General features: G+C 48.7%; 12 protein-coding genes across 12 annotated transcripts; 6 read left to right on the forward strand and 6 right to left on the reverse strand.

The window, feature by feature from the left end:
• Positions 1 to 187: 187 nt before the first annotated feature.
• On the reverse strand, positions 188 to 2,152 carry P175DRAFT_0512942 (MFS transporter; the record flags this gene model as incomplete). Its single annotated transcript, XM_040898719.1, has 4 exons — positions 188 to 1,456; positions 1,521 to 1,577; positions 1,636 to 2,001; positions 2,080 to 2,152. The coding sequence occupies 4 exons, from the start codon at positions 2,150 to 2,152 to the stop codon at positions 315 to 317; spliced, it is 1,638 nt and encodes a 545-aa protein (XP_040755190.1). The 3' UTR covers positions 188 to 314.
• Positions 2,153 to 2,947: 795 nt separating this feature from the next.
• P175DRAFT_0496930 (uncharacterized protein) lies at positions 2,948 to 4,270 on the reverse strand. The gene is made up of 4 exons (XM_040896165.1): positions 4,115 to 4,270; positions 3,789 to 4,052; positions 3,575 to 3,681; positions 2,948 to 3,501 (listed from the first exon to the last, which is right to left on the reverse strand). Exons 1-4 carry the CDS (start codon positions 4,176 to 4,178, stop codon positions 3,448 to 3,450), a joined length of 489 nt encoding a protein of 162 aa, XP_040755191.1. The 5' UTR covers positions 4,179 to 4,270; the 3' UTR covers positions 2,948 to 3,447.
• Positions 4,271 to 5,118: 848 nt separating this feature from the next.
• Positions 5,119 to 5,817, forward strand: P175DRAFT_06245 (uncharacterized protein). The gene has a single exon (XM_040901058.1). The coding sequence runs from the start codon at positions 5,211 to 5,213 to the stop codon at positions 5,646 to 5,648; it is 438 nt and encodes a 145-aa protein (XP_040755192.1). The 5' UTR covers positions 5,119 to 5,210; the 3' UTR covers positions 5,649 to 5,817.
• Positions 5,818 to 6,232: 415 nt separating this feature from the next.
• Positions 6,233 to 8,169, reverse strand: P175DRAFT_0496932 (uncharacterized protein). The gene has a single exon (XM_040896166.1). It carries the CDS (start codon positions 7,951 to 7,953, stop codon positions 6,343 to 6,345), a length of 1,611 nt encoding a protein of 536 aa, XP_040755193.1. The 5' UTR covers positions 7,954 to 8,169; the 3' UTR covers positions 6,233 to 6,342.
• A 227-nt stretch (positions 8,170 to 8,396) lies between these two features.
• P175DRAFT_06270 (uncharacterized protein) lies at positions 8,397 to 9,106 on the forward strand. The gene has a single exon (XM_040901061.1). It carries the CDS (start codon positions 8,440 to 8,442, stop codon positions 8,920 to 8,922), a length of 483 nt encoding a protein of 160 aa, XP_040755194.1. The 5' UTR covers positions 8,397 to 8,439; the 3' UTR covers positions 8,923 to 9,106.
• A 183-nt stretch (positions 9,107 to 9,289) lies between these two features.
• Positions 9,290 to 11,746, forward strand: sip5 (Sip5p; the record flags this gene model as incomplete). The annotated part of the gene is made up of 2 exons (XM_040898115.1): positions 9,290 to 9,679; positions 9,734 to 11,746. The coding sequence occupies 2 exons, from the start codon at positions 9,290 to 9,292 to the stop codon at positions 11,744 to 11,746; spliced, it is 2,403 nt and encodes an 800-aa protein (XP_040755195.1).
• A 1,219-nt stretch (positions 11,747 to 12,965) lies between these two features.
• On the forward strand, positions 12,966 to 14,179 carry P175DRAFT_0468701 (uncharacterized protein; the record flags this gene model as incomplete). The annotated part of the gene is made up of 2 exons (XM_040894976.1): positions 12,966 to 13,418; positions 13,719 to 14,179. Exons 1-2 carry the CDS (start codon positions 13,127 to 13,129, stop codon positions 14,177 to 14,179), a joined length of 753 nt encoding a protein of 250 aa, XP_040755196.1. The 5' UTR covers positions 12,966 to 13,126.
• A 482-nt stretch (positions 14,180 to 14,661) lies between these two features.
• Positions 14,662 to 16,304, reverse strand: P175DRAFT_0468702 (putative G-patch domain protein; the record flags this gene model as incomplete). The annotated part of the gene is made up of 3 exons (XM_040894977.1): positions 15,815 to 16,304; positions 15,515 to 15,699; positions 14,662 to 15,436 (listed from the first exon to the last, which is right to left on the reverse strand). The coding sequence occupies exons 1-3, from the start codon at positions 15,986 to 15,988 to the stop codon at positions 14,662 to 14,664; spliced, it is 1,134 nt and encodes a 377-aa protein (XP_040755197.1). The 5' UTR covers positions 15,989 to 16,304.
• A 507-nt stretch (positions 16,305 to 16,811) lies between these two features.
• P175DRAFT_0496936 (putative triacylglycerol lipase) lies at positions 16,812 to 18,981 on the forward strand. The gene is made up of 3 exons (XM_040896167.1): positions 16,812 to 17,202; positions 17,286 to 17,639; positions 17,701 to 18,981. The coding sequence occupies exons 1-3, from the start codon at positions 16,972 to 16,974 to the stop codon at positions 18,796 to 18,798; spliced, it is 1,683 nt and encodes a 560-aa protein (XP_040755198.1). The 5' UTR covers positions 16,812 to 16,971; the 3' UTR covers positions 18,799 to 18,981.
• Positions 18,982 to 19,214: 233 nt separating this feature from the next.
• P175DRAFT_0468706 (snoRNA-binding rRNA-processing protein NOP14) lies at positions 19,215 to 21,989 on the reverse strand (the record flags this gene model as incomplete). Its single annotated transcript, XM_040894978.1, has 2 exons — positions 19,215 to 21,641; positions 21,705 to 21,989. 2 exons carry the CDS (start codon positions 21,984 to 21,986, stop codon positions 19,215 to 19,217), a joined length of 2,709 nt encoding a protein of 902 aa, XP_040755199.1.
• Positions 21,990 to 22,158: 169 nt separating this feature from the next.
• Positions 22,159 to 23,408, forward strand: P175DRAFT_0512949 (uncharacterized protein). Its single transcript, XM_040898720.1, has 6 exons — positions 22,159 to 22,210; positions 22,267 to 22,386; positions 22,439 to 22,499; positions 22,555 to 22,691; positions 22,754 to 23,184; positions 23,212 to 23,408. Exons 1-6 carry the CDS (start codon positions 22,168 to 22,170, stop codon positions 23,401 to 23,403), a joined length of 984 nt encoding a protein of 327 aa, XP_040755200.1. The 5' UTR covers positions 22,159 to 22,167; the 3' UTR covers positions 23,404 to 23,408.
• Positions 23,409 to 23,488: 80 nt separating this feature from the next.
• Positions 23,489 to 26,066, reverse strand: P175DRAFT_0468712 (putative origin recognition complex subunit 3). The gene is made up of 8 exons (XM_040894979.1): positions 25,953 to 26,066; positions 25,692 to 25,901; positions 25,559 to 25,632; positions 25,271 to 25,505; positions 25,079 to 25,218; positions 24,761 to 25,031; positions 24,585 to 24,709; positions 23,489 to 24,529 (listed from the first exon to the last, which is right to left on the reverse strand). The coding sequence occupies exons 1-8, from the start codon at positions 26,013 to 26,015 to the stop codon at positions 23,551 to 23,553; spliced, it is 2,097 nt and encodes a 698-aa protein (XP_040755201.1). The 5' UTR covers positions 26,016 to 26,066; the 3' UTR covers positions 23,489 to 23,550.
• Between the last annotated feature and the right edge of the window lie 47 nt (positions 26,067 to 26,113).

Consider the following 26,113-nt stretch of genomic DNA (forward strand, 5'->3'; position numbering starts at 1 on the left):
TGATGTATGATTTCGACTGTTGCTGGGATGCTAGTCAACAACCCCTATCCTAATTGGGATTAGTGGGCCAACCCCGGGCGGTGTGGGATGGCAGTACTGATATACAACTTTCTTTACATACTTGGTTGTTGCCAATGAACTATTGATTTATGACAAGTTGATTTGTTTCCAAAACTTGGCTATTGCATTCTATTGTATTATTTAACATTATAAATCTCCTAGATATTTCCGCACTCAAAAACCAAAAGAAGCAAAAAATCACCTTGAACAAACTCTATATCATTATTCATCATATCGTAAGGGTTCTCTTGCCTTCATACACTTTCTGTGACTCCATCAACGTTTGTCACGACAATTCGAATCGTCTCTTTCTGTCCCGGAGATTTGGCCCTTCCAAAGTGACAGCATGTCGCTGGCTCCACTGAGATAAACGAGTGCTTCCTCTGGTTCATGAACCAGAGTTGCAACGCTCCAATCATTGCCACCAAAGCGCTTCCCCACCATGCCAAAGCGGTACACTTCATTTCTGCTCCTGTGCTGTATAGAAATCCGGCGATGGGAGGCGCAACAGTGCGTGCGGCAGCCCCGGCAGACGCAGCAAGTCCGTTGATCTTGCCTAATACCGAATCTGAGGGACTAGCCTGTTTAATAAGAATCAGAAGCACCGGGTAGGCAATGATTGAAAGTATGTTCCGAGTGACCAGACATGTATAAATGCCAAGGAATATGGATCGAGAGGGTAAAAAGATCAAAAAGGGGACCATGAAATACGCTGCAGGATGAAGGATGGTCACGACAATGAAGAGTCTCCAGATCCCCAGAAATTGGGCCAAGGCGGGAAAGATGATCCCCTGGATTATGAGCGCGATGACACCATCGGAGGACATGATCAAACCGACAGCGCGGGTTGAAAGGCCCACTCCACCAGGGAAGCTGAAAGTGGAGTTGCCACCACGATTTGAGCCGTAGTCACCGCGTTGGTCTTGTAGGAAGATGGGGAACAGATGGTCGTAGGTCATCGAATGGTAAGTGAAGATGCCCAGTGCTGCAACAAGCATGATAACTCGATGGGTAAAAGCCGCTTGTTTTTGTGAATCAGACTCCATTTTAGAGCCGTCTGAATCTCCCCTCCAAGCGTCATCACCTTCATGGAGGCGGACTCGATTGAATGTGCCATAGGATTCTGCACGTAAATCAACAGCCGCATTTGTGGTTGCACCCGCTGTGGCTAAAAGAGGTTGTTCGGCGGAAGTATTGTCCAAGTGATCTGGAACGCCCCCAGGTTGCATATCAGGATGGGTCTCTTGCAAAAAGAGCCAGCTAAAGATAATACTGCCGAGAAGTAACACAGAACAGACCAGGTTCGGGAGTAGGTAAGGAAATTTGCCAAATAGGCCGTGATGGGAAAATACAGAGGGGAAGTTTTCAGCGGGCTTTGCAAGCAAACCTCCAATGGCTGTGGTGGAAAGGAATTAACATCCCTATCCTTCGGGCAGTGTGAAGAGTGGGTGTATACTTACCTGGCCCAATAATTGTTCCAATCGACCAAACGAAGGGCATTACAGCATACGCGCGAGCTATGTTCATTTCATGTCAGCTAATGCTCTCAGACCGTGCCGAGCTGGGCTTGCATACGTTCATGTTCGGGCCGTTTAACGAGTTCGCCAACCATGGTCTGGATGACACCGATGTTTCCGTTTAGTATACCTCCAAGAGCACGACCGAAGAGTGCCATCCAGAAATTGGTGGAGAACCCAACAAGAAGGAGAGACGCCATGGTCCCAAGGCAACCAGAAAGGAGTACTGGTTTGCGTCCGATTCGGTCGGAGAGAGCGCCCCAGAACATACCAGTAAGGGCCTCTGCTAAGGAAAAGGCCGAGACAAGAATACCGGCGTAGAAAGAAGCATTGTTGCCATCATCCATGTGAAAATCCCGGACCATCACCCAGGAGTATGGGAAGATTGAGGTGAGGGCGATCGGCTCCGCCACGCGACATATTGCTGTTCAAGAGGGCATAAGCAACGAGAACTCTAAGAGAGCAAGTAAAAAGATGGAGGATATTATGATCGCAGACTTACCTAGAAGGAATAGCTGTGCAGTTGGAAATTTATCGGTCGATTCGGTTGGTCTTTCCTGGAGTGTCAATACCATCTTCTTTAGAATCATCCAAGATTCTTACAACAAGCCGTCCACAATACAGCAAACCTCCTCGATTTTTCTTTATTCAAGATTGTTTTCTTTGCTGCTTGTATCTGGCTTCCCTAAGATTTCCTGTGTATATCTCTTGGTGGTGGTTGACCGCAGAGCTCCTCTCAAACCCTTTACTATAGCACTTATTTTTTAACCGTTTTCGAGTGAAAATTTGTTTTTTTTTTTGCTTTGTATTGGATTGAAGAAGAGAAAATAGAAGATAATAAAACAATTAGAAGATTGGGGGTGAAAGGTAGTGGGTGTCTTAACGTTGAGAGTAAGGGGATGGACGGGAAGAGAGATATAAAGCGAGAAAAGAAAACTGATAACAGGTCGGAAAGATGTTGACAGCCACCTGATTTTCCAGCAAACCAGATTCAAGCGCGCATTAAAAACTTTGTATGCACTTCTTGTCCGCCAGACTAATCCATGGAAATCTCGGGAGCAAGCCAGGGATAGTTTGCCACTTTAGGACTTTGTGAAGGAGTAAGTTATCTTGGTAGAGCATAGTATATATATATATATTACCTTTCTTCTTTCTATATGAATGATAAATGGTTGTGAATCCCCTTTGTAGCCAAAGGAAAAGCCCTGCAGCTACTGGGGTCGCTTGATGTGGACCTGTATAACCCTACCTAGTATTGTTCCCCCTCAGAATGACACCGCTGATCAGCAGGTCCTATGTCCATCACAGATTTAACAAGCAGGAGGGATAATGAACGCCCACCTCTGTTGTATCTATAGTCTCTGGATTTATTTACACTTCCTAGCGGGGGGTCTCACTGCAAAGCTCGCTGGTCCGAGCTCCTTCTTTGCAACAAAGAGAAAGAGGAATCTAACACTTCAGATTTCAGGAAAACAGACAGAACCCAGCCTTCGAATGCAGAGGACGCTCCTAGTAAGTTCATCATCCGCCGGCTAAGTTTAGGAGTGGAAGGTGGTAAGGACTCTCCAAGCTTTGCTCGGATATTGCCTACCTATCTTGAAGCGTGGAAATGTTCCTTCAGCGAAGAGATTAACAGCCAGCCAAATACTCAATATCATCCATCGACTAGGATGGATGAAGAGTACATAGTATGGCTTTGTTGACTAATCAAGCCCCTATCAAGGGTTACATAGAAGCAATACGCGACTTATGCGACAATGAAGAGAGAGACTAAGAATTTGTTTTTGTAGAAAACATAAACATTTCATAAGGTCGGTATCGCCTGCGATATATATACATATAGAGCTTGGTTGAGAAGAAAACCCAAAACTCAAAGCTGGGGACTTTCGGAGACAGGGATGTAAGATCGTCGTTCTCGCGCAGCCTAGACACCGATTAGTACAATGCCACCCTATATGAACAGTTTTCAAACCACAAGAAAGACCAGGGAGACACACCTCCAGCCACTTTTCCACCCACGGCTTCAAAACAGCCCACAGCAGCAAGCTGCCGGTAGCAATGATAAATATAAAGACTATAGCCTCGTCCTTTCTGGAATCCCTTTCTGTATAAGCAATTAGCGTCAGCATCCGAGGCCGAAAGCCCATACTCTTTTTTTTTTTTTTTTTTTTTTTTTTGTAGCCTCTCACTAAAGTTGGGGCTTTGACATACGGAAACAAGTTGTGAAAACATCTTCTTCTTTCGCACCCTTGCAGGTGGGCAGGTCATAGCCCAGACAGAATTTCCGATTGCAGTCGTTACAGCTCAGCGGACGGTAGTTTCCGGTCCTCTTCTCATTGACGGCATCAATATCCTCACTTCGAGTCAGGACATTAAGCATGCTATTGAAGGACGATGAGGAGTCTGCTTTGTCTGGATCGAGAGGGATGATGGTGCTATTTGAGAAGCAAGTGCATTTGCAGAATGAGGTAGGAGCTATATTAAGATAAGGCTGTTAGTCGGTGCTATCCCAAGGGTAAACGAAGGGAGACATGTACAAGAAGCTAGTGTGAAGGATGCACAGAAAAGAAAAGCCAGGAGGAAAAGGAGAAGGCGTGGCATGTTGGTTTGTTGTGGTATGACTCTATAATTGGATTGATTGGCAAAAGCGTCGAATTCTCGACTCCTTCTCCTGATTGTTCAACTGGGTTAATGTCAGTTGATTCTCAATCATACAGAGCTTCAATCTTATCGAAGTGTTCAGCCACTAGGCCACTTTTGGAAGTCATGAATATTAGTCATACTGGGCGGTGAAAGCAGCCCGTCTGCCCCAAAAAGCACACAATAGCAAAGCAGAATTTGTAGTATTAGAAATAAAAGATAAATATTAATACTATTTGCAATAAATACATAGACACATGGACCTTTCCATGTGAAGAACAATGGGTGTTTTTGCAAAGAAGAGGGAGGGACTAGGAGTGCTTTCATAACCCTACTCCATGGGTTCGACACAGATAAGAATGATTGTAAGTATTTTCTAGCCTTGTGGATGGAGAGAAATCATGCCACCACGGGTACTACTTTTGTGATTGATAAAATAGAGAATGGTTAGCCTAGTGACACTGTTCTAAGAATCCTGCTTGACAAGGGAGATCATAACTATGGTTGTACAGGCTATTCTGCACCCTTTACCCTCTTAATGGGGATGACTGTCCAGGCAGATATTAAATAATATATGAAAGTCCCCCTCAAACACCCGTGGTATGACCCGTACACCGTGCTGAGTTCTACGCGCGCTGGCGGTTCGGAAGAACTATGGCCCGCAGGGCCATCTTTTCCGTGCTGTAGAACCTGGGGATGTTAGTTAACCTGTTAGCTATAGAGATTCCTATATTATCTACTTTTATAAGCTATTACCATGCTAATACCTACTTGAATACCTACTTAAATGCCTACTTAAATGCCTACTTGAATGCCTACTTGAATGCCTACTTGAATGCCTACTTATATGTCCTTTAATTAAATAATATATGAAAGTCTCCCTTTTACCCGTGGTATGACCCGTACACCGTGCTGAGTTCTACGCGCGCTGGCGGTTCGGAAGAACTATGGCCCGCAGGGCCATCTTTTCCGTGCTATAACTAGAACCTGGGGATGTTGGTTAACCTGTTAGCTATAGAGATTCCTATATTATCTACTTTTATAAGCTATTACCATGCTAATACCTACTTAAATGCCTGCTTCAATGCCTACTTGAATGCCTACTTGAATGCCTACTTGAATGCCTACTTGAATGCCTACTTGAATGCCTACTTAAATGCCTACTTGAATGCCTACTTGAACGCCTACTTGAATGCCTACTTGAATGCCTACTTGAATGCCTACTTGAATGCCTACTTGAATGCCTACTTAAATGCCTACTTGAATGCCTACTTAAATGCCTACTTGAATGCCTACTTGAACGCCTACTTGAATGCCTACTTGAATGCCTACTTGAATGCTTACTTGAATGCTTACTTTAATACCTGCTTTAATGCCTGCTTCTATACCTGCTTCAATACCTGCTTCAATACCTGCTTTATTGCCTGCTAATACCTCCTTTAATATCTACTTTAATACCTATTTTAATTCTAACTTCCATACTTACATTAATATAGTAGCTATCATACTAATATGCAAGCCGCCGAGCGTAGCGAGGGTTTGAGGCTAGTATACCTATTTTAATTCTAACTTCTGTATATGTATTAATATAGTAGCTATCATACTATAATGAAGACTATACTATTAGTTCGCCACAAGCCGCCGAGCATAGCAAGGATTTAAGGCTAGTGTAATCTAATGAAATTGTGAATAGCACGCGTCATGAAGATTCCACTCTTAGCATGGATACCTGTGGCACAGTAGAAAACCTACCTGTGGCATGGATTGAGGTCACTCAGGAGGCCTGGTGACTTTTTTTTATTACAGGAAGTAGCCCTGCCTGGCATTCAGTTACACCGCGAGACCCTGACACATTTACTACCGTTGAGATTGATGGCAGGGGTACCATCCTAGCAAAGAGACTCTTCCCTATCACTTGATAGTATTCTCAGTTACTCGGCTTTTACCAAGTTGGAGTGGACGGTGGATTGAGAAGTTATTCAGCTAAGAATTATTAACTATCAGTGGCATGCAGTTTCACATATGACATCACTTATAATTATTTAGTTGTATAGATCTTTTTTCCTAGTATGATGGATTATAAGTAGTATAGTCTCCCCCCTTGAGTTTCGACCGCCAAAAAAGCCTAGGATTTGCCCTTCATGCCTTTCCTCCGGTTCTCTCTCTGTCTCTGTTCCTTGGCTACGTCCCGTCGTCTCTTCTTCCAAGCACGGTTGTTGTCGCCTCGATTCTCCCAGAACCACTTAGTGAAATCAGACTCATCTGTCAACCGTGGCCCGGCTTTGGAGAGAGGACTGTTGTTAGCATACGGAGACGCCTCAACGCCCGTGGAATCGGAGTGTCCAGGAAGGGTCCAGTTTATAGACCTTCCGACTTGTGTTGTATCGGGAGTTGGAGCCGCGCTTCTTAACCCACGGCCTTCAAAGTCTCTTTTTGTAAACGGTGTAAGAGGTTCTATGGGCTCCTTTGACTCTTGCTCTTCCTCGGATTCCAAGTCTTCCTGCCCAAAGAAACTAAATTGTGTGGGGGCTTCCAGTTCGGCTTTCTTTCCGGGGGACACGGGAGCAGGTTTCTTGAAGAGGGCTTCTAGGGGGTGAACCTCTTTTGGCTGTTGTTCATTATCTGGATCTGTCTCTTCGGATTTGGCGGTTGAATCTTGTGCATCGCTTTTGGCGTGGTCACCCTTGGAAGGGGACAACTGGTTTTCTTCCTCATCAGAAGCTACACTAGACTCCTCTGATGAACTAGAAGAAGCGCTGTCTTCACTTTCAGAATCTGTGGTGTCATCATCTGACGAAGATGAGCCACTGGAAGATGTCCAATCTTCCGACTCGTCGGTTGACTCCTTTCCTTCGACAGGCCCTGATTTGCGGCTCTTGGAATTCGACGAGGCGGCATTTTCGGCCTTCGTGACTGTCTTGGTTCTGATGGCCTTCTCCTTGTAGCCTGGAACTTGCCCTGGTGTGTATTCCTTTTTCTTGATCCGGTCACTGACATTTTCTTTCAAATTTCCTTGCTCATCGATCCAGCCCTTGCCCTCTTCAAACGTAGACGTAAGAACTGTGCCGTTCTCCTCTTCCCGCAGAAAAGATGGCTGTGTAATGGTTTTGGAGTATTCATGGACCACAGTGTCCGACGATGACTTGTTCCTCTTCTTCGACTTGCTCGACTTGTCATCCAGGGACAAGGACTTGTTCGCTGGAACCTTGGTTCGGAAAAGACACTCTGATTTTTCGGAATATTTGGACTTTGTCTGAGGTTTTGCGTCTTTCTCGCCCGTCCCTTTCTGCTTCTTTTCCTTTTTGCGCCGTTCCACCTTGTCATTTGCCGACTCGGTCCAACCTCGTTTCACCTTGCGATCCGACGGGAGCTCATAGCCGTCCAAAACATTCTCCTCCGCCTTGCGCTTTTTAGACTTCTTGTCGGAGGAATGCTCGACTTTGGACACGACATTTTCACTGTCCTCCTCATCCCTTTGCCTTTTCTGAGGCCGAGCAGCTTCTACTTTGAACTTCCTTCCCTTGAGGATCGAGCCATTGAGCTTTTTTTTGATCTTGTCCGCCTCCATTGCTGGCAAGGTAACGTAGCCGTAGTTGTTTTCCGGGAATGTTGGAAGGTCGTGGAATGAGACGTCTGTGGCGAGGGGACGAATGGAAGCTGGGAGCACTAGGGGAAGGAGCTCGGAGGTAAACGGCGTAATGTATAGACGGGTCGTATCTGAGGATGGAGAGGTCATTTGCGGTCGGTAACTTCGGTCAATTCCGTGAGATGAATGTGGCTTGTTGCTCGGAAGAAGCGAGTTTATTTTTGCTATATCAAGCCCTGCTTCACACGACCTAAAAAAATTTCCTGCAATTGATAGAAGACAGAATAGTAACCATTGCACTAGGATGGAGGTTGGCCAGGAGGTCGTAAATTCAGTTCTTGAGGGGATTGTGATATATCGACAAAACCTGTAACTATCTGTTTAATTTAATTTTTCCCTCCCTTCTCAGTGGACCGCAAAATAACTGTGGTGTGGCGCAGCAGGACCCGAGCCACATTTAGAATGCTCTGGGCCCAGCCACATGTGACATGTATTGCCAAGCATCACCTGCGCTCCAGTGACATGGAAGCCCCGGTACATGTCATTACTGGTACTGTTACAGCATCATTACAATTCTACCAGTACTATCAAAGTAGTACCTGTCCCTCTAGAGGGGACAATATTATTCTTGATGCAATGTTTGCGCCAAAGAGACTGTTATGGAAATTCTATTTTGCGGCCCAAAAGCCATTTATTGTATTATATAGGGCTACGGGATTTATCCATGATGAAAGATCCCCTTTCCTCCTGTCAAGTGGCGCGGCATCTTCCCCGGAATGGAGCAACAATACCTCAATCTCCCCAAGCCCCAGGGGTGTATTTAAATTTCCCTTATATACATCGTTCGTATCACCAATGTACCCCGTACTACATAACATTACAGTACTACTATTGAAACGTGGTTTCCCTCTCCTCCTCCTCCTCCTCCTCCTTGGCTTGGGTCTGCGGCCTCGCTTTTCATCCTTGTTGCTACGACTTCCATCTCAAACAATCAAGCCTTCTGTATCTCTTGACCTTCTTGTTGTTCTGGACCTCAGCCTCTTCTGTTTCACTTTCCCTCCCGTTCGTGGCCTGTCTGGCCTTTCCGTGGTTGGCCGAGAGTCAAACCCGCACATCTGATCTCATCGCCGCCTGTCCACCTTCCACTTTCGAAACTTGTTCGCTCGTATGGCCACATCGGGCTCATCGTCATCAATTTATTTTATACCCGCTGGGCCTCTTTCACCATAGACTGCATCTGCGCTACAACTGATGTTGCATTGTCTTCGATCAATCTATGTTGGATTTCTCCCACTCTCTTCGCCTCTCTTTTATCGTTCACTATCTACAGGGGCGCTTTCTCCGCTTTCCTCCTTATCCGGCAGCTCACAGCCTCATCCATTTTCACCCCTCCCCATCCCGCTAACTACACCCTGATTCATATAACTCACCTCACATATCGCACCTCTCTGCTGGGGCTTTAATTTAAGCCCCTTCGTTATCTGCGATGGGTAACACTCAGACCAAAGAGACGCGACCGTCTCCCTCACAGTCAACAAGGCGAAACCATCAATGGGGATCGAGCGAGAGCCATCGAAGGTCCCCATATAGTGATCGACACCACTCGGCGGGCTCACGGTCGAATCGAGGCAGTAGGCCGGATCTCTCGATTCTCGGAATTGGCGGAAGTTCAGATCGTGATGTGGCGACGCTGGAGCATCGCCGGGAAACAAAACAGGAGCGGGAAGCTCGTCGGCTCGAGAAGGAACGGACGGCTCGGATTAAGGAACGAGAGCGAAGTATGAAAGAGGAGCATGTTGACGGGGGTTATTTGGTCACACAGGGGGTGTATACAGGAACCGAGGACTTTAACAAGCCGGTCGTTCGACAATTAATGGTAACCTGACATGCAGTATGCCGAGTGTTGGTCAATGCTGACTACCTTATACAGATCGAAAGGCGACTTGCTCCATTCTGGAGGGGTCTGAACGACTTTTCAGATTCATGGACAGAGCATCAGCTCATGGCCGCAGCGCGAGGCTTGCCCATTCCTCCACCCGACGAAATCCCTCCGGAGTTGGAATACAAAAATCCACCCAAGGTTACCGATGAAACAAGGGAGACGTCTGCCATCCAGCATTTGACAGTTCCGATAGCCTCTCGATCACCATCCTACGGTTCCGATGCTTCGCACTCCTCCACCCCAGCTCTTTCATTGCCCTCCCAAACATCCCCCATAGCCTCAGGCACTTCCAGCTCCCCATTGTTCCGGTCTCGGGCCAAGACCCTTGCGTCATTGACCTCCAGGCACAATTCCCAAAATGATTCACTACCTAAAGAAATTCAACTTCCTCGCGACCCGTTTGTTAACGGCCAGCCCATTGAGGCCTATCTTTACAAGGATGCGGCTGAATGTCCCATCTGTTTCCTTTACTACCCTCCATATCTTAACCGCACTAGGTGCTGTGACCAACCCATTTGCTCTGAATGCTTTGTCCAAATCAAACGGCCCGATCCTCATCCTCCGGAGCATGGAGAGGCAGACTCAAACGCGCCAGCGCCAGCCGGTGAACCCGAGCGCCCCGAAAACCAGGATGGCCAGCTTGTATCGGAACCTTCTGCCTGCCCGTTTTGCGTTCAACCCGAATTTGGCGTAACATATGCTCCTCCTCCTTTCCGCAGAGGGATGGCCTACGCATCCGATCCGAGCGGCCGCCCAACGCTCGCAACGCCTGTGTCATCTACATCGTCACTTTCGTCTGCTGGCCCGCCTGCGACTGGTCGTCGACGCGCGACATCACTATCCGCCACCGACCCTACTGTCATTACTACCGACAGGGTTCGCCCAGACTGGGCTCAGAAACTTGCCAATGCTCGTGCCCATGCTGCACGAAGATCTGCGGCGGCGACTGCTCTTCATACCGCGGCATATCTCATGAACTCGAATGGATCCGGAAATGATTCCAGAAACTTTAGCCTCGGCAGGCGAGGTGTGATGCGACGGACCGGCACGCAAGACAGTCCAGGATGGGGTGGCTCGCCCGCCTTACAGGCTCTTGCATTTTTGACCGACAGGCGTGCCGCGGGCCATGAAGCGGACTCTCCAGAAGAAGGGACGGGGAATTTGGCTCCGCCGCGGAGCAGCTCGAGGAGGAATCGCATGGATGACTTAGAGGATATGATGGTGATGGAAGCCATCCGGCTAAGCCTTGCGAGCGAAGAGGAGAGGCGCAAGAAGGAGGAGAAGGAGATTAGGAAAGAGTCAAAGAAACGAGAAAAGGAAGCCAAGAAGGTTGAAAAGGCGGCGCGCAAGGCTGGTCTCTATAGTAACAATCCGAGCAGCTCCGCTTTGGCCTCACCTTCGGATGGTAGGCTAGGAAAGGTTCCTAGCAGCTCTTCTTCGGTCGTTACGGAAGACACAGCACCTACGGGCAAAGGAAAGGAAGTTGAGCGGACGTCTCCCTCCGCCGAAGACGCCGACCATCCCGATTCTGCCGCCGTCGACACGACACCCAGTCCTTTGGTGGCGGAGCAACATCCGCAACCGTCATCTTCTCTGTCTCCGTCGAAACCCTCTCATCTGCGTCAGGTTTCCAGCGCCTCGTCGTCATTCTCGTCGCTTGTTGAATCGATGACGGAAGACCACGCGGGGCCAAATGGCGAGGGAACCAGCTCCTCCACGGAGCCATTGTTTAACTTTCGCAGTTTAGCCGCTGTCATTGGCGACGATGAGAAAGGCGAGGAACCAGCAGAGCATATTGAAGACACCACCTCGCAGGTAACACCCAAGGGGCCTATATCGGCATCGGCGCCTCCCAGCAGCGAGCCTCCCGCGTCCGGCTCCGGGGTCGTTGTTGAGAAAGAACTCCAGGTTGAAGAGAATCAGGAGTGCTATATGCCTAAGAAACTCGAAGCGCGTTCCGTGGAGATTACTGAAACACGAAACCCAGAGGCAACCTCGTGAAGCTTCGAATTGTGACACTCTACAGCGCAACTGGTCGTTCTTTGAGTTACAAGCGTTTAACAGCCATCTCTCTCTCTCTTTTTTTTTTTTTTCAGTCATTCTGATGGATGCGTTTTCTTTGTTTTCTTTTCTTTTCTTTTCTTTTCTTTTCTTTTCTTTTCTTTTTATTGGCATGAACGGTTCGGATGTTTTCTTTCGTTATATACATACAGTGGCATAGATTTCTTTATCTCCATTAGTTTCCTATGTTTTCACGTGTACGAGCAGGAATGGACCACCTCGCGTGGGGGTGATGACAGTACGAAGCGAAAGGCTGGATTTTTTTTGAATCCTTTTGGAATAGAATTTGGAAATACACACCCGATGCATTTGACGATATTATGTCTAGAGGTGTCCGTAGTGCATGCAGAGGCATTGTGGAACCGGATTATTCTTCCTCTTCACACTGTATGTATTTCCATTAACCGACTGGGGATTTGCCAGGTACCCGTGTAAGAAGAATCTTATGAGGATCGGCGGAGTACATCCATCATCCATCATCCATCATCCATCATCTTGCATCTGGATTTTGTTTTTCTTTCTTTTCCTCTCTGTGTCTCTCATTAATCTATCTCATTAATCTCATCGCTTGAATCGCCCTGTACTAGTCCTCTAGTCGCCACTAGTAGTCCCATCCACTGACTAGTGTCTCTCCAATCGCACCGACTTTCTCACGGTCCCATGGATAGAGGCGCAATCCATCCACATTCAAGGTGACCGGGTCCAATCTGCATTCGACAGCGAAGACATCCGTCATCTGAACCCTGGATTATTGTATTGGATGATAGACTGTCTGTTACTCTGTACCGAGACGGATGAATGGCTGGGAAACAAAACAAGAGCTATCACACAGGTAAACTAACGATCTAGATCAGAGGAATGTCAGATCAGACATGCACAGAGAAATGTGATTCATGATGCATCCCGAGTTAGTTACCAGTTAACTAATTAGTATACTAAGTTATACATATTATAATTAGCCTGATTCCGGTGGATCCATCCGTGGTTCAGCCTTTTTTTTCTTCGTTCCTGGTTTATGGAGTTATGTACTAGTACTACTACTAACTTCTCACTCGCTTCCAGTTTTTTTTTTTTCTTTTCTTTTCTGTTTCTGTTTCTGTTTCTCCTATTCTGTCGGGCTCGTTTTCATTCTCATTGATTTTCCTTCGGGGGGGTGCCCTTTTTTTTTTTTTTTTTTTTTTTTTTTTTTTTGGACAAGTTGATATCTTCGATCTCCGTGGGTCAACAACCAACACATACCCTCTGATATCATTCTCTCCATCTATAACAGTTCCCGTCAACTGGTTTAACCCCCCTGGAATTCTCCTCGACAACCTGAACATGGGCGTGCTGGACAAGGACCGTCCTCGCGGCTTACGAGTGCCTTCACTCGCCGCCCTCAAAGCCTTCAATAAAAAGGCCCCCGAATCTCCAACGCCCAAGGAACTCCCGGCTATTCAGTTGCCTGCACCGTCCCAACTCTCTTCCGACTCGATCCCCGTTCGTCCCCCGAGGCCTCTGGAAAAGGAACTCCCTCCTAGTCCGTTGCCGTCGTCTCTGCCGCAGTCTGCACCGCCCAATCGTCCACAGCCACCACTGCCTGCGCCTGCATCCAACTCAACCCCTCCTCCAGGTGTCGTAAATCCAGTTCAGAGGAAGCCGCAGCCGCAGCCGCAGCAACAACAACAACAACAACAGTACCAACAGCAACTGTACCAGCAGCAACAGCAACAACAACTGTACCAGCAACAACAGCAGCCCATTCGCAATGAGTACCCCCCGCGCCTTGCATCTGCCTCCAGACCGGCTCCCCAGCATGCCCCTCAGTCTCCTGTTTCGCCCACCTCGCCTCTCCGGCATCAGTTTCCACAGCCGGCGCAACCCCTTCAACGCCCCATTCCTAGGCCTGCGCCCCCTCCAGTAGTCAGTCCAGTCGCCGTGCAACAGAGAACCCCTCCATCCAGTGAAGGCGATCCCGAGCAGCGACATTCGAATGGCTCTTCAGACGACTCCCTCGAAGGCTTCATTCCCGATCCCGAGCCGGAGCCCGAACACGACGGCGCCAGCAGTAACCCCAATGAACCCGGGTCCAGCGAGGATGACGACAGACCGTGGACACCCCCCGAGGTGGAACCCGTGGTCGTCCCATTGTCCAAGCTGCATTATTCCTGTTATCAAGATCATCGGGCCATGCCCACCTCCAACAATGTGTGGTATGCGCTACCGTGTATGACCTGTCAGAAGTTTGACCGCGAGATCCGACATCGATGCGTTTTCTGCTGTCTGCGTGTCTGTGCAGATTGCTTCCAAGCGCTGCAGAAGTGTCCGCGCCGTTCGTTGGCCCAGCTGATGGAGACCCTCTCGGTTGATGAAGCAGTGATCAGTGACGAGTGAGATGTGATTTCATTTTTTTTTTTTTTTCTTCTTCTTCTTCTTTCCCCCTGCGTGCATTATTCCCCTCTTAAGATAACGGAAAACATCGGATGTGGTATATCTCTATATATATTTTCGGCTTGTCAACCATTTATCACTCAACCCTTTTTCTTCTTCTTCTTCTTCTTCTTTTCTTTTTGGTTATGGGGGTAAGTACCTCCTTTGATTGTTATCAACTTGATGCCCGCGCAGTCATCTTTCTAGATTGACGGTGGACCCATAATTTCTGATGTTGAGTGTAGTAGATAGTATGACCATAATATAATATACCCCAGATCTTCTGAACGATCACCATGATTTGGCTCGAACTTGTCATGGCCAATTAATTGACTGATTATAACCCTGATGTTATTTCCCGTCCTCGAAGCCAAACTCCGAATGGCAATGCAAGATGAATGTACATAGATACGATAACCCTCATTTGTAGTCAAAGTCAAGGACCATCAATCGTGGTCTTCCTCCGTCTCTCCAGGACATCCTTCCATCGCCGCTGATTCATATCGATACTTGCACCAGAAACAATACTGGTGTTTCTCCCGGAGGTACTGCACCAACTGTTTCAACCGCTCCGTCGGCTCAAGAGCATTGAACTCGTCCAGCTCCGGGTCTTCGTCTTCTTCCAATTCTTGCTCGAGAATACTCGAGAGTTCGCGTCCGCCGCCAAGCGCTTCCCGGTCTTCTTGCTCTAGTGTCGCGTCGTCGTATCCCGGTAAGCGCGGACTAGGGAAGAATGACGATGGAAGGGAGGTTTGTAGCATATGTCGTGTTTGGAGATTGCGTTCTTTTTCTTCCCGTTCGCGCACCAGGCCGCGGTAGAGAACAGGTATTTGTAATGTTGGCCTTACTTTCACTTTCCCTTTTGTTTTGCGCGGCTCGTTTTCTTCTTCTTCTTCTTCTTCTTCTTCATTCGTCGTCTTCTTCTTCTCACGAAAAGTGGAGGGTTCATCAGACCTCCCTTCCGCTTCAGCATCTAATCTCTCCGCCACCCTCTGTGCCCCGTGTATCTGCGCCTCTGTTCGCCGGGTCTCTCGCTCCATCCTCACGCGATCCCGATAATCCCCTTCGTCCTGCTTAACCTTCTTGACCGCATCCTCGACTTCCTCTTTGAATCTGCGCTTCCGCTCGCTCTCTAACCCGATACCGCCTCGATCTTCCTTAAACACGAGATTCAGGGGTTCGGTGCGTGGTGGCCGCCCATTCTCTCCACTTTCATTCCCACTTCCGACTTCCCCTTCTTGTTGACGGTTGTCGTCAGAAGCCCCAGTTATAGAACTCTCTTTCGCCGTCGACGAACACGCCAATGGAGTCGGAGGTGTGACCGGCTTTCCGAGACTCTGGCCTGGTTTAAACCCGAGCTTAGCCATCATCTGAAACCCCTTGTTCGAGGGGTCCAGGGTGCTGGTAGCGAGAGCGACATCGCGACGGGCGGCTTCTTGGGCGGCGCGTTCAGCTTTCGAGGGGACTTTGGCGCGAGCTTCGGCCTGGATTAGTATATGAAAGGTGAGATTAGGTAGGTGTTATTGGTGTATTTTCGCGATGTGTTTTGTAAAAAAAAGAAGAAGAAGAAGAAGAAGAAGAAGAAGAAGAAGAGCTCACCTCTCGTTGTAGTCGACGTTTCTTCTGCGTGAATGTTTCCTTCTGTTGCGGCTCTTCGATTACCATGGACATGTAGTCATCATCATCATCATCATCATCATCGTCACCGTCATGTTTTATCCCCTCTATGGGATTTTTTGGTGCGGGGTCGCGGGGATAAGGAGCCATTCTCATTCTACCTGGACCTTGGTTGGTAGGAGGTTGATGAAAGATTTGGTCGGGAATCAAAAGTAGATGCCGCTTTGATCATCCCGAAGAAACCCCGTACATTGATTGCAATCTAGAAAGAAGAAAGAAAGAAAGAAAAACGGAGACGGAGGAGAGAATCCACCAGTATCGTTGCAGTATGTACGTAGTTAGTTGAGGATTCTGGAGAGCCGTTTTTCCTTTTCCGGAGTCTTAAGAACCATACTCGAAATGTTACTTCTGTTCATCTTGCACTTTCTTGTACGGAGTATACTTACTCTTACTATACCTATTATATCAATCATCCTTGCTTAGGTCCTGCGCCGGGGAATTCCGTCCCGTTTCTCTCATTTCCCCTATGTATTCCTCCCACGATGCGACAGGGGATGATAATGCAATGCATCATACCACTACACATTACTCTACGAGTCTACATAGAGATAATGCCAGGCCAGGAGAAATCTGCAGAGCAATATCGAGACTCACCTACCTTAATTATTGCTGATCAGAGCGATGTGGCTTCGATAGCGTCTAGTTGATCCTGACGAATATGGGCGCTCTCCATTCGATTTGGACCTCTACCGGACCTCTACTATATGGAATCGAATATCCGGCTGATCCTTGTTAATTTCGCTGTCTTTCTTTATTTGAATTTAACCTAGTCCCTCCCTTAATAGGTACAGATACATACCGACATGTGGGGAGAGCCTGCATCTGGCCCCTTCTCCTCTTTTTTGTTCGGAATGTCGCATCAAAAACAAGGGCCGGTTTTTTGTTCCCCCCCCCCCCTCTCGCGAGGCCATGTCTGGATCTTAGAGCCCTGCTCTTCCGGTGCTGTGAGTTTGGGCTGTACTTAAGTGTTGGGGGGGGGGGGCACCGTTCCCTGACTGCCCGGAAGGGGGGCTGTTCTGTTTACTCACACCTACTTCTCTCTGGTGCTTGTTCTATTCTATTCTTATTGCATGATCAGAATGGTCAGAAGGATGCTTGAGCGGTTAACCCTGCTCATTGCCCTTTTTGCCGTAGCGTCCGCAAGGCAAGTCGTGGTAGACCTAGGATACGCCCGATATAGCGGACAGGCTCTATCGAATGGTGTTGCACAATGGCTAGGTGTGCGTTACGCGGAACCTCCGCTGGGGCCGTTGCGGTTTGCTGCACCGCAGGATCCGGAGGATATCGAAGGAATTCAAGATGCATCTGAGGTAGGGTTTGATATGATAACAGATCAGCGTTGAAGATCGAAGTTAGTTGCGGAGTAGAAGGGTCAAGGGCTAACATGATATAGCATGGCCCTCTATGTATTCCAACCGGGGAATACCCGATTCCAAGCAATACGTCTGAAGATTGTCTCTATCTTGATGTCTATGCCCCCGCTGGATTCAGAGGCTCTTCGTCGAAGCTACTCCCTGTCTTTGTTTTCATCCAGGGGGGTGGTTTCAATAGCAACGGCAATGCTTATTACAACGGGACAGGCCTGATCCAAGCCGCCAATATGGGTATTGTCGTCGTCAACTTCAACTACCGTGTTGGACCGTACGGATTCCTCTCCGGCGCGGAGGTCTCTAAAGACGGTAGCCTGAATAACGGTCTAAAGGACCAGATCCAGGTTCTCAAATGGGTCCAGGAATACATCAGCAATGTAAAACTCCCCTCAAACCTCCCTCCAGGGGGTTTCAGATCCCAGCTAATATACTACCAAGTTCGGCGGAGACCCCAATCACGTCGTCATAGGAGGCGCCAGCGCAGGCGCAGCATCTGTCACTCTTTTACTGTCTGCATACGGCGGCCGTGACGACGGCCTCTTCCACGCTGCCGCCGCCGAATCGCAAAGTTTCGCAACCATGTTGACCGTCGAGGAGAGTCAATTCGCGTACAACAACCTCGTCATCCGCACCGGCTGCACCAGCTCCCCAGATACCCTCGCGTGTCTGCGCAGTCTCGACATCAACACCCTGCAGCAATCCAACATTGCCACGTCCCTCCCCGGGGCCCAACAAGCACCACTGTACTTCTACGCCCCCGTCCTCGACGAAGACCTAGTCCCAGATTACACCTACCGCCTCTTCGAAGACGGCCGGTTCCTCAAAAACCTCCCCGTGATCTTCGGCGACGTTACAAACGAAGGAACGCGTTTCGTTCCAGCGAACATCTCCTCCCCCGCACAAGCAGACACATTCCTCCAAGCCCAGTTCCCCGCCCTGCAACTGTCCCACCTCGCCCATATTAACGCCCTTTACCTCCAACCAAACCAAACAGTCTCCTTCCCGGACTCCGCGCCCTACTGGCGCCCGACAAGCAACGCCTACGGCGACATGCGCTACACCTGTCCCGGAATCGCCATGTCCTCTATCTACGCTGCCGCCTCAAGCTCCGCATCGAAATCCTGGAACTACCACTACGCCGTGCAGGATCCCATGGACGAAGCCTCCGGCGTAGGCGTGTACCATGTCGCCGAAACAGCCGCAATCTGGGGGCCCCAGTACGTTTCGAATTCCGTGCCGTCGTCGTATTTCACCACGAACGCTGCCATCGTCCCGGTTGTGCAGGCTTACTGGACGAGCTTTATTCGCAGCTTTGATCCCAATACCTACCGATCCCCGGGATCTCCGGTGTGGGAGAGCTGGAATGGTGATTCTTCGGGCGCCACCGCCGCCACCACCAGCGCTGCGAGCGAGAGTGGGGGAACTGGAAAGAGAATCTTCCTTCGCACGGGGGAAACCAGGATGGAGAGTGTTCCTGTTGAGCAGAGGGAGAGATGTGATTATTTGATTGGGATTGGGGTGGATATCAAGCAGTGATTTTACTTTCTTTCCCCTGCATATATATAAATTGGATGCTAGGGAGGGAAGGAAGGAGGACTTGATGTATAGATCTATCATATATATATACTTGGTATATTTAGGGTCAAGGTACCGGTACATACTCCTACTACTACTACTACTACACAAGTCAATGTCGAAATGAAAATAAAATAAATGGGCAACTTTTAATTCGGTCTTCGTCGTTAAGTATATACACAAGTAAAACGACATACTTCCATCCAGCCCGATAAAGAAATAATAATAATAATAATAATACCCTGCCAATACCAGCCCCAAATCCAGGTTTTGCTTGCCCCAAAACCCAAGGCACACACAAGAGATATAGAAGAAGAAGAGGAGGAGGAGGAGGAGAAGGAGAGAAAAAAAAAAAAAAAAAAAAAGGAAAGAAAAAACTATCGCTTTCCCTGCCGCAACCGTTTCTCTCTCTCGTAAGCATTCGCCTCGCGACCCTCCTCGTTCTGCACCTCCGCCACAAGTCGCTTGTACTTGCGCTCGTACTCTGCGTCGCGCTCCTTCTTCTCGCGCAGCTGCTCGCGCGCCATGAAGTTGGCGTCCTTGCGGAGCTCGCGCATCGCGCCCTTGTGCTCCCGCTTGTACTCGGCCTTGAGACGGTTGAGCTCTGCGCGGTCGCGGTTGGGGTCGTAGTGTTTGTCTGGGTTGAAGGTGTCCTCGAACTTGGGGATGGCCGCTTTGATCGCCAGCGGGCGGTGGTGGTGTAGGAGGAGTGGTCGACGGGACCGACGGGCCTGGCAAAGGTGCGAGTCGAGTTTGTCGAGGGCGATTTGGATGGTATCGCGCGCCTTTGGGGGGACTTTGGTGCCGCAGGAGCGCATGACCTGCTGGAGGGCTTTCTGGGCGGGTTCGAAGACTTCCGTGAAGGCGGATTTGCTGGCCCACACGTCCGAGGCGCTGGCTACGAGGGAGGCGAGTGTGCTGATGAGGGAGAGTTTGAGTTCCTCGTGAGCTGTGTGCTGGTTGGATGTTTCGGGGGAGATGTCCCAGAATCGGAGTTGGCGGTGGGGGATTGATTTCGAGGGCTTGAGTCGGAGAGGCTCCGTGGGCAGGCGGAGAGGGAAGTATCCTACGTCCTTGCGGGGTTCTTCTGGGCTGAGGATGTACAGGGCGTTGAGGACGTAGTTGATGAATTCGGGCAGGTACCGTTTCGAGGCTGTCTGATACTGGAGACACAGGCTGGCCGCATACGTCCCCGTTGTGAGGTCCATGAGACTGTTCACAGGGCCCTGTCCGAGATACCGTGCAAGACACAGGTGTGCTGGTGTTGCGATGGCATGGAAATGATCAGATGTCGGGAAAATAGCTGCAACTCCCGTTAGGATGATGAGATCTCTGGGACGGAGGTTGAGTGGGCGTTCGGTAGCGATTTCGCGTAGCTGAGCCCGGAACTCCAATGATACACTTTCAGCATGGCTCTTGGCTAAGGAGTGAATGTGGCGGAGGGTGTTCTCCACAATCGCAAACGGCGGATGCTCGGGCTGTTCAACCATGTAGGCGACATGCTGAATGAGGATCCTAGCAAAGCGACCAAGCTTTGCCTTGTTATCGCTGTGGAGACGAGGATGATGCAGAGCTCGAATTCGCTGGATGACTGTAGGGAGATCTCCTATGGGAACATCCTTAATCACTTCGAGGAATTCATCATGGCTTCCGGGACAGGGATATGTGTATGCCAACCCTTGAGCGTCCTTTGCACCGTTGGGCGCATTGGATCCATCACCAGAGTTGTCTCCTGGGATAGCTAGGTCGTTGATGAGCTCATCCTCCTCCTCATCCTCCTCTTCAGACTCTTTGGCGGACTCGTCTTCCTCTTCACTCTCGTCGAAAGAAAGGCTCACATCTGATCTGGTCTCAACGAGATCGTCCTCGATGATGAAGTCGTCCTCATCCTCAACACCATCGGGCCGGGATGTGGTGTGACTCGTAGAGTGTTCAAACCCAAATTCCTTTGCATCATCTGGGAGTGATTCTTCGTCCCAGGGGTCGGCTTCGTCCTCTTCTTCAGCTGCCTCTGGTTCTTCCTCACTCAAATCCTCACCACGCATTCTGCGAATTCGCGCCTCTTCAAGAGCCTTAAGCCGTTTCACTTCCTCCTCTGCCTTTTCTTCTTCCGTCTTAGTACGATCCGTGGGCGCGGAACGCTTGTCGAAGGTCAGTTGCTTTAAACGTTGGTCGTATTCCTTCTCAGTGTCGACTTCCGATTTTCCTTCCAAGAGAGCAGCGCGCTCAGGGTTCATTGAAGCTAGGTCATCCTTTGCCGGTTCAGGGTTTGGAGGTGGTTTTATGGTTCTGAGCATATCAAACAGATCAGGAAGTCCTTTGTCTAGCTCCTCGCGGAGATCATCATCATCCTCCTTGGCCTTCTGACGCTCGAGTTTGTGGAACTTCGATTTTGCAATGAGTTCCTTCATAACTTCGTTCTTTGATTTCTTGCGTTCCGGCAGTTCTTCATCATCTTCCGAGTCGACATCTTCCATCTCGCCATCATCGTTGATTATTCGCTTCCTTTTCCGAGGCATCTCGGAGTCGGACATATCCTCCGCAGCGTCCAGCTCGCCTTCTTGGAAATCATCGCCTCCAAATGATAAAGATTCACCCATATGAGTAAGCTGGAACTCTTCATCATCCTCCTCTTCTAAGTTGAACATTGACTCCTTTCGCAGCTTCTTTTGACTGGCCCTGGCAAATCGTTCCGCAGCTCTCTCCTCCGGTGTCATGGTTGGATCATCCTCACCAAATCGGCGATCGAGAATACCACCGACTTTGTTCTTCCGATCCATCTCGTGCAACAAAGTTTGGCGTCTCTGTAACGCAAAAAACGTCAGTTATCTGGCCTGCAAGAAGTGAAAATCGCAAAACGAACGCACCTTCTGTTCACCAAGCGATCTGGTGACCCCAGGTCTGCCAACATTTGAGTTAGAGCCCCCATCTCGAGTGGTTACATCGAATTTGGGCCGAGACGTTGTCCTAATTTCGAATGGATTGAATCGATCTCGAATAGCCTTCAGAGCGGCATCGCGCTGGGCTCGATTCTGCCCATTGGCACCAGTCTTCGCATTTTGGCGCTTTTGTTTCTTGGACTTCTGGGGACCAAGCACCCCGCTATCGCGAAGAGAAGCCTTGAGCTGCTTCAGCTGCGATGGGGGCATTTTTGCGTGGTTGACTTCGAGGTGAAGATAGCTTTTTGGCTTTAAATCTCCACCGAAATTTTTGGCTGCGGGAAAAAAAAAAATTCGACCCACCGCCTTGGTATTCTGCCGATACATCCACGCCGCTTTTGAGCTCCGCTTCCTTTTGACGACATTCATGTTTTGATAGTAGGCTAGAACGATGGCGTCTCATATGAGTGATAGGTTACTATGGCTGTGTCTAGGTACGTCGATAAGATTACGATAACGGCCATGACTGGACAGATGTTGACTTAACTAGGTGCCTCGCTATTATTCGCTGTGCGCGGGATTACTACCGACCTTCGCCGCGTGAACGAGTTGACGGAGATTAAAAATGTTGAGAAGGACGATAAGATGATCAGTGAGGGCACAGAAGATGGTTCGCGCCCATTCCTTGCAGATATTTGTGGCCAGAATCTAATCATGCCCAGCCCTGAAACTAGATACATTGTTGAAACTCTCCAACAGCACAAGCTACGATCTTCGTTCTGCGTACGGATCCCAACTAAGCTATCGACTGGTGCGACGAGAAGCTGACATTTGAAAGTGCGTTGCGCATAATCGCCGAGAGATCTACAAAAGGCGACACCCGGGATTTTCTTCTGAGTGATCTAGCCAGCAAGAATCCAGAGCGACGTGGCAAGGCGCTCACCGCAATGTACTTTTTAGTATCCAACCGGGCTCGTACGTCATCTGCATAACCACAGTGCTGTAACCCTTTGGACGAATTCACTGATTCAGAGCAGTATCTCGGACTTCCGTGTGCTCCCGATTGAAAGATCTCTCCACATACATTGCCCTTGTCGACTGTCTTTGCAATTTTCTAGATGAACATGTTGAAGAGACCTCCGACACAATCTCGCCGATCTTCCCAAAAACGCGACCGTTTGGGGAGAAGAAAGCTTTAAGTACACTAAACATACTTCTTCCGGAAAATATTACCGCTGCGCTAGAGGCTGGGGTTGTGAGTCGATGGCTCTCTAACTATCCGTTTCCATGCGCCTTGACCGAGCCCTCTCGACGACGGGATGTCGTGATCCTCATGAAGACATGGTGGTCCGATGATGCAGTAATGAGTTCCATTTTTGCCACACTCTCGTCACACCCGGACGGCGCGAAACAGCTTCGAAAACACGGTTTGATGGGTAGTATGATAGAAGAGAATGACCATGACGATGTTAGTGATGACAACGATGATGAGGAGGAGGAAAGCGACGTGTGGATGGTTGATGGAGATGATACTGCTGGCTCGAGACGGATTCCTGGCCGACGACGTCGAGATCGCAACCCGGAGGAACAGGCCGTTAGGAGACGCAGGAGGGAAGCAATGGTACTGAGTGACGGAAGACGTCCACTTGGGAACGACGACATCATACAGTTTCCTATTTCCGACTGATGGGCTTTTTTTTTTGGGAATTTACCCAAAGACTGGCAGTTATCGTTGTGTTGACTACATCTTTGAGCGTTTATGATACCCTCTCGCTGTTTATGTTCATCATGTCAATCTTTGTTTCCAATGTATTAATGTACGTTACATGTGGTTTCACAGTCCCATCCACGCTGATTTTGCTGCGTGATCCACCTTTTTCCGGCTGGTTTTGAGCATCCCAAGTGCTCTGAGCTCAGACACCGCTCTATAGAATAATGTCATGGTCATTCGTTCATCACAACTGTCACCTTGTTCACTTTCAAATACAGCACGGAAAGCTTGCCAGAGGTCGTGGACATTCACAAGCGCACTTGACTCAAGGTAGAGTTGATACAAGATCGCTGTCGCGGGCTGCGCTGTGGAAATTTTACCTTCCGCCGCCTGCGATGTTGACATCAAATAGTCAAATGGGTTTGATAAAGCCCGCTCAATCGCAAATCGGGGGCGCGGGGAGAAAATTTCCTTGAGAGGATTCCTCATATCAAGAAGGAAAACTTCATGCATAGGGAGCTCCTGCGGCGTCAGCAAGGTTTCGCTGAAGTAAGACTTTAATAGAGCGTGCAAACGGTCCATAACTTTTGTGTATTTGATACACTCTTCGGGCAGTTTTGCCTTTCCCTTGTTGAGTTTGACTCGTTGCTGTACAATAGTTGTGCCCATAACAGAGTTTTGACTATCATATTCACTGCGCAGGGGCTCTGGACCCTTATGAGCCTGAGTAAGAGCTGTCAAGTCTGTTTGAAGTTTCTGGAATTCCGGGCGTTTCAAAACCGATTCAGGAATTTGCGTAAGCAAATCTCCAACCTTGGTAGAATCGAGCGGTTTGAATGCCGTGAGAATATCATCGACCATGGGCGAATCTTGCAATTCTCCTGACAAGGCGCGGATACATAATTCAGACACATTCGTCCTTTTCGTCACATTGAGCTCATCGAAGAGCACATGTAGAAATTTCACGGCTTGAAACATGTCGCACATCGATTGCTGTCCAGATCTGAGAATCTGAAGTGTATGCTGAAATAGGAATGAATCATCCTCTAGTAAGCTTCGCACCAGCTTAGTAGAGCCTTCTTCCATTAAAATTTCGCAGTGTCTACGCCACGTTAGATATGTCGGGGGTATTGATGGGGAGGAAGAAAGCAACCCACTCTTGGAATGATGGTAGATTTCGGATTGCCTCACAGAGGTTGCTTTGCTGCTGTAGCTCTGAAGGGAAGTCGTTTGCAAGAAGAACAGAGAGGGGGTTGGCGAAAAAATGAGACATATAAGCATACTAGTCATTTGGTTAATTTCAATGGATGTAGCACAAAAGTTCAACAATTACCTTCACTGTTCGAGCAAAAGACTCTGGGGTCTGGAAATAATCGTTCGATTTCTCAAACAAAATGCCGGTAATATTCCGACCCAACCAGAATTTCCCATCTTCTGCCTGTATCCTCTCGTATATGCGATCGACGCAATTACTTGCTTCATGGATTTCAAAATATCTCCCTTTGAGCAGCGCAACACTTGATCTTGGTAGTCTCCCTTCAAAAAGCTCGACAGATGTCGAAATTCCAAACAATAGAGTGAAGGGTATTCGATCTATCCAAGAGCTACACAATGAGCAACTGTCCGGCAATACTTGCGGCAAGTAACTCACCTGAGCAGGAAGAAGAGATCTGTTAGAATTCCGGGATCAAAGGCTTCGCTATCTCGAAAAGCGAGAACAAGATTTTTGATATCTTTCTTCGTAACATAGTCTCCCAACAGGTCCAGATCGTATCCGAGAAGTCTTGGGCCCTAGGTTGTCTTAGTATTAAGGCGTAATCTGGAGTTGAGTTCCTCAGCTCACCTCCCGATCATTCAGGAAACTTTGATAGCCGTCATTTCCCTCTGTATTTATGATAGCAGCGCGAATGATATTCTTTAACGTTGTCTTGAGGTTAGGGGCGTCGCCGGATTCTAACACGATTACAACCCCCTCTCCCGCCAATTTCAATTGGTCATTGAGCCTGGCCAACAGTCTGGCTAGGGAGGACACATTGGATCCCACAGTAATAAGGGCCGCAGGTATGCAACCGCCGAATCTATACTGCGTTAGATTTGTGCATTCGAGCTTGCGTCGTGTAGTTCGGCTTACGTCTCAGAGGAGGTTGACTTGACGAAGGATGAAACATTCTCTAGAACCCCGGCATCAACATCATCTAGGACTTCCTAGAGGCGTATCAGAATCCATAAAACCACTGTAGGACAAGGGAATATCCCGTGCGAACCTTGATCTTTGCCTCCTGAGCAGACCACAATTGCTGATATGTTTGGTACCTCAGCTGGACGGATTTTTCGACTTCATCGCCGTTCAAAAGTGGTACGAAAGGACATAGATCCTTTGATGGCCCCCTAACCTCCTGAACTACCTTTCGCCGTTTCGAAGGCCGTTCGCCGTGGGATTTTCCCAGGTCTGCTGGTCGGTAAATATAGACGCCCTTGATTTTGTTAGCAACTTCTGGGGTATTCCAATCGAGTGCCGGGCATACATGGTTGTTGGAGAGATTCTCCGATGACACGCCAATCTCTGTATCTACTTGATCGGCGACCATTTTCCCTCCACCGTGCCAACCGTGCAAGCGTAGGAAATTCGATAATTGAAGGACTGCGGAGAGCTGGAAACCGTTCTTGGGGATGTTTGTTGCATGCC

This window comes from Aspergillus ochraceoroseus (genome assembly GCF_002846915.1).
Source record: "Aspergillus ochraceoroseus IBT 24754 chromosome Unknown P175scaffold_1, whole genome shotgun sequence".
Classification (NCBI taxonomy): Eukaryota; Fungi; Ascomycota; class Eurotiomycetes; order Eurotiales; family Aspergillaceae; genus Aspergillus; species Aspergillus ochraceoroseus.

Excerpts from the sequence above, each read along its gene's own strand:
- P175DRAFT_0496932 (XM_040896166.1), bottom strand. The coding sequence starts at position 7,953 with ATGACCTCTCCATCCTCAGATACGACCCGTCTATACATTACGCCGTTT.
- P175DRAFT_0496936 (XM_040896167.1), top strand. The coding sequence starts at position 16,972 with ATGGTCAGAAGGATGCTTGAGCGGTTAACCCTGCTCATTGCCCTTTTT. Across the intron at positions 17,203-17,285 it reads GAATTCAAGATGCATCTGAG|CATGGCCCTCTATGTATTCC; the intron begins GTAGGGTTTGAT and ends AACATGATATAG. Across the intron at positions 17,640-17,700 it reads TCCAGGAATACATCAGCAAT|TTCGGCGGAGACCCCAATCA; the intron begins GTAAAACTCCCC and ends TATACTACCAAG.
- P175DRAFT_0468712 (XM_040894979.1), bottom strand. The coding sequence starts at position 26,015 with ATGGTCGCCGATCAAGTAGATACAGAGATTGGCGTGTCATCGGAGAAT. Across the intron at positions 25,902-25,952 it reads AGAATCTCTCCAACAACCAT|GGCGTCTATATTTACCGACC; the intron begins GTATGCCCGGCA and ends AACAAAATCAAG. Across the intron at positions 25,219-25,270 it reads GTTTCCTGAATGATCGGGAG|GGCCCAAGACTTCTCGGATA; the intron begins GTGAGCTGAGGA and ends AAGACAACCTAG.
- P175DRAFT_06270 (XM_040901061.1), top strand. The coding sequence starts at position 8,440 with ATGTTTGCGCCAAAGAGACTGTTATGGAAATTCTATTTTGCGGCCCAA.
- P175DRAFT_0496930 (XM_040896165.1), bottom strand. The coding sequence starts at position 4,178 with ATGCCACGCCTTCTCCTTTTCCTCCTGGCTTTTCTTTTCTGTGCATCC. Across the intron at positions 4,053-4,114 it reads ATCCTTCACACTAGCTTCTT|CTCCTACCTCATTCTGCAAA; the intron begins GTACATGTCTCC and ends ATCTTAATATAG. Across the intron at positions 3,502-3,574 it reads GGGTGGAAAAGTGGCTGGAG|GCTGCGCGAGAACGACGATC; the intron begins GTGTGTCTCCCT and ends ATCGGTGTCTAG.
- P175DRAFT_0512949 (XM_040898720.1), top strand. The coding sequence starts at position 22,168 with ATGGCGTCTCATATGAGTGATAGGTTACTATGGCTGTGTCTAG. Across the intron at positions 22,211-22,266 it reads GTTACTATGGCTGTGTCTAG|GTGCCTCGCTATTATTCGCT; the intron begins GTACGTCGATAA and ends TGACTTAACTAG. Across the intron at positions 22,692-22,753 it reads TTTAGTATCCAACCGGGCTC|TATCTCGGACTTCCGTGTGC; the intron begins GTACGTCATCTG and ends GATTCAGAGCAG.
- P175DRAFT_06245 (XM_040901058.1), top strand. The coding sequence starts at position 5,211 with ATGTTGGTTAACCTGTTAGCTATAGAGATTCCTATATTATCTACTTTT.